The sequence below is a fragment of the Schistocerca nitens genome, chromosome 5 (assembly GCF_023898315.1).
Source record: "Schistocerca nitens isolate TAMUIC-IGC-003100 chromosome 5, iqSchNite1.1, whole genome shotgun sequence".
NCBI classification, from domain to species: Eukaryota; Metazoa; Arthropoda; class Insecta; order Orthoptera; family Acrididae; genus Schistocerca; species Schistocerca nitens.
The window spans coordinates 605,247,720-605,262,702 of NC_064618.1; the positions used below are offsets into that span (position 1 = coordinate 605,247,720).

The 14,983-nt window shown below is 39.3% G+C and overlaps 1 protein-coding gene across 1 annotated transcript in view; it reads right to left on the reverse strand.

The window, feature by feature from the left end:
- LOC126260604 (uncharacterized) overlaps nucleotides 1–14,983 on the reverse strand; it is a 216,449-nt gene that overhangs the window by 76,887 nt on the left and 124,579 nt on the right. The window contains exon 5 of the mRNA XM_049957941.1: nucleotides 4,135–7,591. Coding sequence (XP_049813898.1) covers nucleotides 4,135–7,591 — 3,457 coding nt within the window. The remainder of the gene's footprint in view (nucleotides 1–4,134; nucleotides 7,592–14,983) is intronic.

The window sequence follows — 14,983 nt, forward strand, 5'->3', positions numbered from 1 at the left end:
CCCATGTCCAGCCATCCTGATTAAGGTTTTCCATGATTTCTCTATGCTCCAGGCAAATGCCAGGACTGTTCCTTTGAAAGGGCATGACTGATTTCCTTCCCCATCCTTCCCTAATCCAAAGGGACTGATGACCTTGCTGTTTGGTCCCCTCCCCCAAATCAACCAACCAACCGACCAACCATGGAATGCTGACGGAAGTATTAAAAAATTATGAGCTTCCACATAACTAATGCATGACACTGAACTATTGTGAGGAACTCCTAACAGGAAAAGAGCATTGTGCTGCAAGGTAGATTTTCAAACTTGATTTGAAAATTTGTGGCTCCAGGTAGCTTGCTGACAAATGCCAGAATTGGTGGTCATGTGTGCATGAGGTGTGCTTGCTTGTGTATATGAATGTGAGTGTTTCTATTTTGCTGATGAAGACTGTGGCTGAAGACTTTGTATAAACATGTCTTGACTCTGTATCCAAAATGAATTACAACAAACTAGAGCAGCAGAAAGTGGGGAGCCAACCATGGAATTCTCATTCATGTAATTGGCAGATGGTAGACTCCCCTATGCTTTTTCATTACACACACACATACACACACACACACACACACAATATAGATAGATACAGCCTGTGTAGGAATGCTTCCTGTATAGCCACCTCCAATAGGATTTGGTTATCAACAGTATAATGATATGTTTCTCATAAGGACTGATTAAGCATATTGAAAATTCAAAAAACTTTCTGTGACATTAAAAACAAACACTTAAACACTAAAACTGCAAGAGATACTCCTTTGCTGAACACAGAGGAGAGAGTCAGTGGGTGGAAATATTATAATGATGGTTTCCATGAGGGGAGGAACTGTCTGATGATGTGACAGAAAAATAAATGAGAGTTGGTTTGGAAAAAATAGGGAATTCAGGACTAATGTCAGAGGTTAATAGAACTTTGGAAGATTTGCAATCAAATGAGCTATAAAACACAGATAAAATTTCTTCAGATATTCTAAAAGCATTGAATGAATTGGTAACTAAATGGCTATTCAAGTTAGTTTTGTCAAATCTATGAATGTGGAGTCATATATCAGATTTTTGGAGAAATATCGTGCACAATCTGGAAAATAGCAAGTGCAGTTAAGGTGAGGAATGTAGAAAATCAGCTTAACAGAACATGCAGTCAAGTTGCTGGCAATAAAGATTATAAAGATGAATGGAACAGAAAACTGAGAATCTGTTAGATGATGTTTAGTTTGACTTTAGGAAAGGTAAAGGCACCAGACAGACAGGACAGATGTTGTGCTTGATAATGGAAGCAAGATTGAAGAAAAATCAAGACATTTTTATAGGATTTGTCAGCCTGAAAGAAGTGTTTGACAATGTAAAATGGTGCAAGATGATCAAAATTCTGAGAAAAATAGGAGTAGGGAAAGATTAGTAATATACAACATGTACAAGAGCCATTAGGAAACAATAAAATTGAAAGCCAAGAATGACATGCTCAGATTAAAAAGGGGATAAGAGAGAGATGCAGTCTTTCACCCCTAGTGTTCAGTCTATAAATAGGAGAACTAATAATGGAAGTAAAGAAAGATTCAAGGGTGGGATTAAAATTCAGGGTGAAAGGATCATAATGATAGAATTCACTGATGACATTGCTCTCTTTAGTTGAATTGAGGAAGAATTGCAGAATCTTTTGAATGGAATGGACAGTCTAATGAGCACACACTATGGGTTGAGAGTAAACTGAATAGAGATTAAAACAATGAGGAGTAGCAGAAATAAGAATAGTGATAAACTTAACATCAAAAGCAGGGATCAGGACATAGATGAAGTGAAGGAATTCTGTTACCTTGGAAGTAAAACAACATGATGGACAAAGAAAGCAGTGCATAAAAAGCATACTAGCACATGCAAAAGAAGACACAACAAAAAGAAGTCTTTTAGTATCAAATGTCATCCCTAATTTGAGGAAAAATTTCTGAGAATGTTTGTTTGGATCACAGTCTGTATGCAAGTAAATCATGGACTGCATAAAAATTTGAAAAGAAGAGAGTCAAAGAATGTGCGATGTGGTGCTATAGGAGGATGTTAAAAATTAGGTGAACAGTTAAGATCAGAAATGAGGGTTCTCCACAGGATCAGTGAGGACAGGAACATGTGGAAAGCACATATGTTAAGACATCAAAGAGTATTTTCTGTAATACTTAAGAGAGCTACAGAGAGTAAAAACTGTAAGGAAAAACAAAGATTGGAACATATCCAACAAATAATTGAGCACATAAGGTGTAAGTGCTACTCTTAGATGTAGACATTTGAACAAGTGAGCAGTTTTGTGGCAGGCTGCATCAGACCAATCCGAAGAGTACTGCGTAAAAGAATCAGTATCAAACAGTGGAAAGTCCAGAATGGAATAGCAAAAATATCATGGAAAAAGACAGATTGCTGTTCACCATGTAGAGAAGGCACGAGTCACAGACCGGCACAATGAAAAGACTGGTGAACATTAAACGATTTGGACAAAAAATTCTTTTGGAAAAAAAGACACACGCTCAATGACACAAGCACAGTTTACACACACATGGCCACTGTCTCTAGCCATTGTGTCCTGACTGTGGACAATGAGTGTCTGCCACAGGCAACAAGCTGGGGTGGGTGGACTGGGTAAGGAAGAGGAAGGGGAAGGATAACATGGTAGGGGTGTTGGAAGATGTGCTTCCCCTGAGATGGTGTAGGGGTGTGTTGGAAGAGGGGAGAGGAGAGATGTGAGAAGGGGAAAAAGACTAGTAGTTACATTGGTGGAAAGGAAGGTGTGTGTAGTGCTGAAGAGGGAGCAAGAAAAGGGATAGGTAGGTGGAGGTCAGGGACTAGTGAAGGTTGAGGCCAGGGGCTTACAAGAATGAAGTGCTTGTTATAGAAAGGGTTCCCACCTATTCAATTAAAAAAAAGTTGGTGTTGGTAGGAAGGATCCAGATGGCACAGGCTGTGAAGCAGTCACTGAAGTGAAGAACATCCGGTTAGGTAAGGCAGCATGATCAGCAATTGGGTGTTCCAGCTGTCTCTGAAACACAGTTTGGCAGTGCCCATTCATGTAGACAGACAGCTTGTTAGTTGTCATGCCCCAATAGAAAGCACAGTTGCAGCTTAGTTTGTGGACCACATGACTGCTTTCACAGGTAGCTCTACCTCTGCTGACAGGACTGGAATAGATGGTAGTGGGAGGATGTAAGGGTCAGGAATTGCATCTAGGTCTTTTGAAAGGATATGAGCAATGAGGCAAGAGGTTGGGAGCAGGGGTGGATTGAGATGGACTGGGATATTGTGTAGGTTCAGTGGACAACAGAATACCACTGTGGGTGCAGTCGAAGCATAGTGGGTTGGTACTGAGTCACAAAAGGAGTGCTCCTTCGCATGAGTCACAAAAGGAGTGCTTCTTCGCAATCAGGCAGTGGGTGTGTAGGTGGTGCTAGGTAACTGGAGAGACAAGGCATGGAAGATATTTTTCAGAACAACGTTGGGAGGGGAATTTTGGTTTGTGAAAGTCTTAGTGAGACCATGGGTGTATATGGAAAGGAACTGCTCAACACTACAGATGTGACACTCAAGGGTGGGTAGGCTTTATGTAAGGAACTTCTTGGTATGGAACGAGTGGTAGCTGTTGAAGTGGAGCTATTGTTGATGGTTGGTACATTTGTTGTGGATGAAAGTACTGATGCAGCCATCCTTGAAATGGAAGTCAATATGAAGGAGGGGGGTTGTTGGCAATATGAAGGAGGGGGGTTGTTGGTTTGACGAGGACTGGATAAAGTGAATGTGCTAGAAGGTGTTGAGGTTCTGGAGGGATGTAGATAGGGTATCCTCACTTTTTTCAAATACAGTCACAGTCCACAGACAGGCCACAGCAGCCAGAGACAGTGGCCATGTATGTGTGAGTTGTGGTCATGTGAATGTGTGTTCGTGTATGTTTTCTATTTTGGCATGACCTTCTTATCTGAAAGCTTAAATGTTTAGCAGTTTTTTCATTGTGCCTGTCTGCAACTCAATGCCTCATCTATGTGTTGAGTAGCAATCTGTTCTTTTCGTAACACTGTTGTTGTAGAATTATATATCAGTAATTTAGTCAAAGAAAAAATAAGATATTACCTCCAATAGTTTTCTCTTCAGGTAGTGTTTCACCAATAGCTTCAAAAAATGTTTCTTCTTCTGGCTCTTCTGCTGTAACTGGAACTTCCCCTGTAACTGTGGTTTCTTCAGGCACCTCTCTCTCTTCTGCTGTACCTGGAAGTTCTCCTTCTGGCTCTTCTGCTGTACCTGGAACTCCAACTGTAACTGCAACTTCTTCAGGCACGAAAGCTTCTTCTGCAGTATCAGTGGTTATAGTGGGAGGTTTATGAGTTGCTGTTACTACTCCGGAAAATTCATTCTGAAATAGCCTTTCCTCTGGTCCCAATTCTACAATAGGCTCTTCTTCCTCAAATGGTAGCTCAAGTTCACTGTCTGTAAATCCATATTCCTTTGGAGGTTCCAATATGCAGGAACCTGTTTCACCAAATGGGAAGTCTGCTGCTGTTACTCTACTATAACTATCTTCGTTATATTCGAATGATGCATCTGAGCCACTAACTGCAGCAACTTGCATGACATGTTCTTCATGTGCAGATGGACCTTCAATTGCAGATACAAAGGCTTCAGTATCCTGAATCAGCACCTGTGGTTCTGTCTTTTCAACAGCTGTATCTTTAATTACTCCATACTTAGGGGATGAGGCGCAAGTGCAAACACGCTTCTGTTTTATTTCTTGTTGTTCAGGAGGAATAACACCCTCAGGTAACAGTTCAAGTACCTGTGGAGTTACAAGCTGCTCTGGAACTCCAGCCCGAGACTGAATTGCGACCTGTGATGTGATCACTTCAGATAATATTCGAGCTATATCAAATGGTTCTATTTTACCTTTATCTCCACATTTTGAAATAACACCTGACAGAATAGCCTTGACATCAGGTGCTTCAGTTCCTCCTGTAACCATAATTGTATCAGGTATCTGTAATGCTCCTGGAACTGTACCTTCACATTTTCCTATCAACTCTTTCAAAATATCGTGTACATCACCGGCCTCTAGTCCTCCTTCACCTTTTGTCAGTACTTCAGTAATAACATTTTCCATAATTGTTTGCTTATCAGCATCTACAGCTGCACATTTTGCTAGTACTTCAGATAAAACATGCTGTATCTCAGACAGTTCTGGTTTTCCTTCAGGTGAACCTTCACATTTGGCTAGTAGCTGTGACAGTATTCTTGGAATCTCAGACATAATTTCATCTTCCATCTTTCTGATAGCTTCCAGTGGTTCCACAAGCATATATGAAACTTCTGCAACAATATGTTCTGTACCAGGTTCCATTGCTGTCCTCCCAAGAACATCATAATAAATTTCATCACGAAGTTCTCCAGTACTGCTTGTTGCCCTTTCAATCCTGTAACCTTCGGCTGCTACTAGTCTTGTTGGAGCTTCTAATCTTGTTGGAGTTTCTAGTCTTGTTGGAGCTTCTATACCTGTCGAAGGAGTAATCATTCCCACAGGAACAGTTTCACTTGTTGTTTCTGGAACTTCAAGCACTGCTTGGGGCAACACTACATCAGTTATGGTAACAGGTTCCATGCTGAAAGGAGGTAATTTTGCATTTTCAGGAAATTCATCCTGGAATAACCTCTCTGTTGACCCAAGGTATACACTTTCCACTTCCTCCTCAAATGGCAGTTCTAGCTCACTGTCTGTAAACTCACATATCTTTGACGGCCCTTCTAAAGCATAAGAACCAAACTCACCAAAGTATAAGTCTTCTGCTGAAGTTCTGGTGTATAAACTTTCAGTAAATGACCCCAATGATATCTTTTCTTCTGGCAAATGTAGTTCTTTTTCAACTGGTGCACTTTCTGTACTTGTGCATATGCAAACTCCTGAACATGTGCACCCAGCTTTTAGAATCTCTCCCTCGTCGGGCACTGTTGGTCCTTCTGCTGTCACCTCTACCGGTGATAACTGTGGAACTTTTTCATCAAATGCTTCTATTACTGTTGTGCCAGGGATTTCTGCAGTTACAGGAGCTAACTCCATCACAACATGAGGTTGCACAATGAAAGGAGGTATATTAGTGCTTCCAGGAAATTCATCCTGGAATAACCTCTCTGTCGACCCAAGGTATACACTTTCCACTTCCTCCTCAAATGGCAGTTCTAGCTCACTCTCTGTAAACTCACATATCTTTGAAGGCCCTTCTAAAGCATAAGAACCAAACTCACCAAAGTATAAGTCTTCTGCTGAAGTTCTGGTGTATAAACTTTCAGTAAATGACCCCAATGATATCTTTTCTTCTGGCAAATGTAGCTCTTTTTCAACTGGTGCACTTGCTGTACTTGTGCATCTGCAAACTCCTGAACATATGCACCCAGCTTTTATAATCTCTCCCTTGCCAAGCACTGTTGGTCCTTCTGCTGTCACCTCTACCGGTGATAACTCTGAAACTTTTTCATCAAATGCTGTTATTGCTGTTGTGCCAGGGATTTCTGCAGTTACAGGAGCTAACTCCAGCACAACATGAGGTTGCACAATTAAAGGAGGTATATTAGCGCTTCCAGGAAATTCATCCATGAACAATCTTTCTGATGAACCAAGATTTACACTTTCTACTTCCTCCTCAAATGGTAGGTCTAGTTCACTGTCTGTAAATTCACAGGTCTTAGACGGCTCTAATACAAAGGAACCTGGATCACCAAAGTAGAAGTCCTCTGCTGAAATTCTTGTGTACAAACTTTCTGTAACTGACTCCTCAGATACCTTTTCTAACGCCATAGGTATTTCTGTTTTAACTGGTGCAATTCCTGTGCACTGTGCACAACACGTGCACACTCCTGAACACGAGCAAACTGTTTTTCCAGGGGTGGCAGCTACTTTTTCTTCTATAACCTTTCCTTCTCCCAGCACCATTGGTTCTTCTGGTGCCACCTGTACAGGTGACACATCTGAAACTTTTTCATCAAATGCTGCTATTTCTGTTGCAGCAGGAACTTCTGCTCCTAAAAGTGGTTCTGTTTCCACTGGTGAAGTTCCTCCACTTGAACATGTGCACACTCCTGAACATATGCAGACATCTTCCCCAGCTACAGTGGTCAATTGTTGAACAGGTTTGTATTCTTTTATCATAGCTGCCTGACTCAAACATTCAGGAAATTCATTCTCAAACAGTCTTTCTTGGGGATCGAGGTAAACACTTTCTGCATCTTCTTCAAAAGGGAGTTCTAATTCACTATCCGTGAATGCACATAATTTTCCTTGTTCCAGAACAAAAGAACCTTGGTCGCCAAACGGAAAATCTTCAGCAGTTAGTCGGCTGTAACATTCCTCACTGTACTCAAATGATTCTTGGGAACTTCTTTCAACTGTTGCACTCACTGCTGGGCCGCTCGTGCCTTTGATATCTGCAGAAACAGACAATGGTTCTGTTGTAGCAGCTTCCAAAGCAACCGTAGTTAATAACTGACCCTCCTCCAAACCTTTCGATTCAAGTTCTGGTGGTTTCACTGCCAATGGCATTTGCTTCACCTGTGAAATAAATTTTCTAAGTGAGACTGAAATATTTTTCAGCATTTTATTACATTGTATACATGTCTGATGATTGCCCACCATTATTCCCTAAATTTTTGAGTTTAGTGTCCATTACCTCAGCAGTTTGATGCCAGTAGTACTACTTCCAAAAGAAGAACACAGTTCATTTGTATTGTCCTTCAATTGAGTGTAGTAATACTGATCAGCATATGCCAGAAACAGAAGACAGCTCTCCAAAAAAAGTGTACATTACCTTCACTTGGCAGGAAACCAGTGTAGTTTTATTTGAATTCTGATAAAACTGCATGAAAACTTGAATCGAAAACAAATTGGATATGGGCACCCAAAATGATCTGAATGAAAGACAGTATAAGGTTAAAATTTTGAAAGCACCTGTTAACTGACACCACAATGATAATCGTTTGTTAATCATGCTACACGAGATCAATTCTATATTCGCCTCCTGCAATTTCAACCATGACGCAGAGTGTCTTGGCCTGATAAAAATGTCTGTTAATTGTGAAACAGAGTCTATGTAATAGCAAGACATTAATTCAGTCAAGATCAAAATAAATTTTATAATTACAAAAATTTACATCTTTGACTGACAAAAAATAAATTATTAGCCCAAACAGTTAACAAGAAATTTTCTACCTAATAAGGTTTAATATTTGCTGCCTTATGTTCAAGAACTAATTAACTTCATCTGCATCTTTTTCCATACCAGTTTTAGGATGATGATGCATAGCAATTTGTTGCATTATTCATTTATAGAGTTTATTAATCATTTGCCCAAAAATTGTAATATTTAAAAATTCTAACAATACTGTCAAGACACTTGGTATATATATTCCTAATAGACTAGGATGTTATAAAAAAATGAAAGACTGTATATAGTTTTACAGTACACTTCAGTTGAGAGTGCTCTGTATTCTAGTCAATGTCAACAAACTTTCATATGATTTCTACAAAATCTGATAAGTGCTCTGTGGTTATATATCCAATTTGGTAGTTATAATTCCTTTCACTGATGCCTATGTCAAACACATATTCTCTATCTATGAAACGGTAAGCCTTTCTTTAGCACAGAACAGTTTACAGTACAAAAAATAGTATGTGAATAAAAGATTATTTGTGATTAAGGCTCATAACCACAAACATAATTTTATAGAGAGTAATTGGCCAAGTGCAGGTAGGACTCGCACACTAAGGGTCCTGTACAAACTTAATTATGTATATCCACTGAGAATCTTGATGATTTTTACCTGTTATTGAAATCAATATTTGCAAGATATCAGCCCTGGGAATTCCAAGACCTTCGAGAATGTTTTATTTTCAAGTTTAAAATCTTTTGTGTAATTTCACATTTATGTTGTAATTACTGACAAAAAGGGTCTTACAAGATGGACAGACAGACAGTCACATAGCAAATGGCAAAAAAGTAATTTATCATGGGATATAATTACAAATTAATAATTTTTAGATTTTTTCTTCATTTATTCTGTAAAACCTCGCTGCTTGCCAAATTTCATGATTCTAGGTCAACAGAATGTACCCTATGTATTTTGATGAGTGAGTTTGCAAGTATCAAAGTATGTGACATAAATGGCTTTATCTTTTGATTACATTGACTTAAAAGCTTAAATTTTTACAATTGCTGAGGGACTGTAGACCATAGTACATGACATAAATTTCAGCTTGATATGTCTACCATTCCTGAGAAAACCACTACCTCAAAATTATCCCTTACAAGCCTTCCAAGAATGTCTCACATCCAGCATTGCTTCACAGCCCTTTCTTATGTCCCCACAACATGACCCTAACCTGCCTTCTGCTAAACTCAAAGCTCTTCATTTCCTAAAACTTGATGACTACATCATTATCCTCTCAGTGAACAAGGGATCAACCACTGTGGTACTTGACTGACAGAAGTATGTAAGTGAAAGTCTACACCAGTTGTCTGACATCTCTACACAGCATATGCGTGTGATTTAAACTGACCTGCAGTCCCTGCTGCAGGCTGCTCATAAGGAATAACACCTCAATCCATAGAATTTCTTATCCCACCCAAACCATGTACCCCACCTTTTGCTTCCTCCTAAGATCCACAAACCCAATCACCCTGGTGAGCCCATAGTTGTTGGCTTCAAAGTACCCACCAAACACATATCTGTCTTAGTTGATCAGTACCTGCAACCCATAGTACAAAGCCTTCCCCCCTATATTAAAGACACAAAACATTTCCTCAATTGTCTAAAATCTATGCCCACCCACTCCCATCACACACCCTGCTGGTGACCACTGATGCCACCTTCCTCTATACCACATCCCCCATGTGCATTGTCTGTCTGCTGCTGAACACTTCTTCAGTCAGCACCCACCTGATTACAACCATATGACATCCTTTCTGATCATCTTCATCAACTTTATACTTACCACAACTACTTTTACTTTGATGACATCTTTGCCACATGGCCTTAAGATGAGGCTGACCTGTTGAAATTCTTGGAATTATATTTCACATGGTCCTACTCTGAATCCCACACTACTTTCCTTGATGCTAGTCTTGTTCTCACCAAAGGTCAGCTACACACTGCTGTTCACGTTACACCTACTAACAAACAACAGTACTAACATCTTGACAGTTGCCATCCTTTTAAGTGTCAAATTCCCTCCTATGCAGCCTTGGCATTAGAGGCAAATGTATTTGTTCAGATGCAGACTCTTTTACAGCAGTACACCATTATCATCTCAGCCTTCAATGGAGATAATCACCCTACCAGCTTAGTTCAAAAGCAGATTTTCTGGGCCAACACATCCAATCCGGGTACTGCTGATCCTTCCAAAAAACAACTTAGGAGTACACCACCTGTCACTCAGTATTATCCTGGTCTTGAATGTATTAGTCAGCTACTTCAACAAGGCTCTGACTTCCTACAATAATGTCTTTAAATGAGGTCTGTTCTTTGCGACATTTTGCCCCCGACACCTAGAATAGCTTTTCATTGCCCTCCCACTCTCCGGAATAGTCCCTATGCTCCTTCTACTCCCATCAACCAATCCGACCAGCTCCTTTACCGGCCCTGTAACTGGCAAAAAACATACTCCTACTATCAAAAGGAGAGTCACCTGTCAAACAACCCATGTCATAAACCGGCTATTATGTAAACACTGTTTGGCCTTTTAAACCCAGTTATCAGTCCCCAGTCCATCCCCACCGTGGACTTGTCCTGTGCACACTCCTACCATCACCTATACCAGCCCTGTAACTGGCAAAACATATTCTATCAAAAGCAGAGCCACCTGTGAAATGACACATGTGATATACCAGCTGTTATATAAACACTGTTTGGCTTTTTACATCAGCATGACTACAATCAAGTTTTTAGTTAGGATGAATGGGCATAGGCAAGGGGTGTATACTGCCAACACACAATATCCTGTTGGTGAGCATATTCTTCAACATGACAGCCACGACCTTGGTACTTGTTCCCCTGTTACACCACAGGTGCCGTCTGAATTCTTCCCCCAGACAACAGTTTCTCAGACCTCTGCACGAAGGAACTGGCACAACAACACATCCTTTGTTCTGATCACCACCAACCTGGCCTTAATTTTTGTTAATTTCTTTGGCCTTTAAGCTCTCTGGTTTTCAAATCTCATCTGGTGCAGTTCCCAAAAATCGGTCTTTCCAACTCATCCCATATGGTAAGTCTCCCCAGAGATGGGGTTCTGGGCAACTTTTCCAAACTCTCCCCTTTTCCTAAATCTGCAAACACCCCCAAATGGTTTAAACGATTATTCTGTAATAATGTTGTTACGATGTATATTCTTTGCACTTTGCGATTATGTCTTCTCTTCTGCTGTACGAACCTTGCACCCAGCTGATTCCAGACGCCATATTTGTTTACAAATGTGGCAGTATACATGTGAAGTGTTATGACAGAAAAAGGAACCTGTGACCACTGGAGGTACTCTAGTTTACTTATTAAAGTTTACCATTAGATATCAGTTTAATTTTTTGTCAAAAGTTATCCAAAACCATATTCTGAAATAGTGTCTTGTTTCCCCACTAGGCAGTGCCACAAGTTCCTCCAAAATCGTAACACAACATACACACATATGTGCCGGCCGAAGTGGCCGCGCGGTTCTGGCGCTGCAGTCTGGAACCGCGAGACCGCTACGGTCGCAGGTTCGAATCCTGCCTCGGGCATGGATGTGTGTGGTGTCTTTAGGTTAGTTAGGTTTAACTAGTTCTAGGGGACTAATGACCTCAGCAGTTGAGTCCCATAGTGCTCAGAGCCATTTGAACCATTTGAACACACATATGTAATACTAACTAATGTAAATCCACCCGATGATTGAGGTTTAAACCTTCGAAACGCGTTGTGTAAAAAATAAAATAAAATGGTGAGTGGTAACAGTAAACTTGTTGTTTCATTTAATACTTTACATTTTCAAAAACGGATTATTTTTGTTGATATAATTCCTGAGAAAAAGGATTCTTAACAGTTGGACAGACAGGCAGACAGACAGACAAAAAAGTGACACTATCAACAGTTCCATTTTCACTGATTGAGGTACAGAACCTTAAAAATAAATACAATGTCAGTAATAAAAAAGAATGGGATAATCTCCTATCAATTGATGTTGTTCTGGAAATTTTTTATAGAAAATGGGAACATAATTTCCTAAAGATGCATTTTTAAGTAAATATTGCAGGCATTGAGACAAATTACAGTGGTTTAGAAGCTCACACGAGTAATACACAATGAGGTATGGTACACACTCATTATTTTGTTATTATTTGTTATGAAGGACATACAGAATAAAACTGCTGGTGAACAACGATAGGAAATATTTTACTCCCAGCAGCCTGAAAAGTCTTAATGAATAAAAGAACCAGAGATTCTTAATCTGTGAAAAGACAGGAAAGGAAAGAAGGAAATCATAAATGGATTTTCACTCTAGATATTATATTAAGGAAGGGATGGAAAGATAGCGTGAGACTGAAGTGAACAACAATATCTGAAATTCTGAGAAGTTATAGGTTGGAAAGGAAGAAGTTAATTAGTTAGAGACAATGGAAAGACAAACTGAAACTACAAGCTAAGATGAGAAAATATGAATAATGAAGTAGGGAAGAAAATAAAGTGAAAAAAATAGAGAAGAGAAAATAAGGAAAAGACATGTTATAACATATAAAAAAAAGAGCCAAAAGGAACAACTAATAAAATAAAAGGACAGGAAGGGATAGCTAACAAAGTAAGAAATTAGAGCATATTGCAGCTAGCTGGATGAAAATGGCATAAACTGGGGTACGCTAAGGCTAGGTGGGTCAATGTGTGCTTCAGAATACGGTATTTGATGTTAATATGGCAAGGAAAGTTAAGGTAGAATTAAATAATTCAGGAGCAAAGGAGATCACACACAAAAAAAGAGTGAAAACTGTGCTCACTTTCAGACAAATCCTTTAAGAAGTGGCTTTTGGATGAATCCTGTAACAAATAGCTTTTGTACAACCCTTTTAGTGAGGCATTGGGTGTTAAAAATACAGACTCTCGATCTGTGTCCATTTATCTTCATACTATACTCAGTCCAAACCTTTACATGAACTGTCTTTATAAACTTGTTTCAATACATATTACTGCATGCTGTGTGTTGAATACCATGACGTAGTGGTTATAGTCACTGGCTGGTGACATGCAGGTCACAATTACAGCCTGCTGCAGTTATTTATGATTTAGCATTTCTGTGACTTACACTTATTTACCAAATATTGTAATTTCCCAGAACCTTCTATGGGTGTTTGTAGGTATAGTAGCACTCTTTTTGAGACATGGAATACAGCTCCATTTGTACTTCCATGTATTCTCAATAAATGTGTTTTCAATGGAAGTATTAGTTCTTGTTGATGACTCTGCTCTCATACCTGGTACTCATTTCGAGAATCTATGTGATGTACTGCATTTACCCAATTATAAGAAGAGGTCAGTCAAAAAATACAGGGTCATTTTACATTTACAAATGAAGCTTTGGCTATTGAAGTCACAAGCAGATTTATTTTGAAGAGTTTGAAGGGGCAGGGTGATGCAAATTATACTTGCCTTCGAACGGACTCAGGATTTCCCCATAGCCCGAAGTACTGATAGGCCAAAGCACTCAACAGAGTGTAAATGTTGTTCAAACAATCATGTGACATTTGACTTGTGTGGCACTAGTGCAAGGGACATGCAAGAAATTATGAACTAGTCACTACAGAAATCTATTGCTCTGCTTCAAATCTGACAATTTTATGAAACACGGCAGAACATAATGGCAAATTCTATCATCTTACAAACTCTTGTTGTATCTGAACAGGGTTCCAATAAAAGTTCTGAAACATTTATAGATACCATTTACAAATATTATACTGCTTTTTGAGTAAAGGTAATATTTAAAAGCAGAAATGCTTGATTCTGAACCCATATCAATATTTTATTTGATTATGAGAGACTGTAATGATTTACTAAGTAGGTTGCAAATGAGAAATTTGATCTCTGTTCACATATTAGAATACTGGATAAAAATGTTACAAGCTTTTAATCAGCTTTAGAATATGATGCTGACATGCAGCTAAAACAAGTAGGAAAATTTACCAAGAATGAAATGTCTAACAAATGAAATAAATTATATTAAACTGGCAGAAATTGTTGTTGTGAGAATACACTACAGCAGCAAGACCCATCTTGCAGATAATGCCAACAGACATCAGTAGATAGTGGGACAAGTGCAAGTTCAAGAACTGGACTGAACCATAATTGTGATTAGGTGCTATTGTTAATATGACTTGCACCCTAGGCAACATTGCAGTGTGTGTGTGTGTGTGTGTCACAACCACTCAAACACAGCACTACAGAAGGGTTGGAGGGGGGACAATGATACCAGCTTGGCTGTGAACTAGATGAGTGCAGAGAGGGGATTAGTGAGTGGGCAGCATATTACATGATGTTGTCAACCACGGGAATCTGTACAGCATACGTTGACTGTTTAGGAACAGCTACCACATTTTCCTGAATCCATTTGTAGTCAGAGTTCAATTGGCTTTAAAGTTGGACATATACTCAACAAGAGGATTCATTCCTACAAAAGAGGGTAAAGAAATTTAGGGCAATCATGGAGAGCCCAAATCTGGATGGTCAGACACAGGTTTGAACTGTCGTCCTCGCAAATGTGAGTTCCATGCACTAACCACAGCATCACCTCACTTGGTGGGCAGATAATTTATGTCAATAAAATAGTTTGTAATTTTGATTAGTCACAATAAGTTTAAAATATTTTTTTCTCAAAAAGCATCTTTGAAGAAATGAGGTCGTCTTATAATCAGGGTTATCTTACACTTGGTTAAAT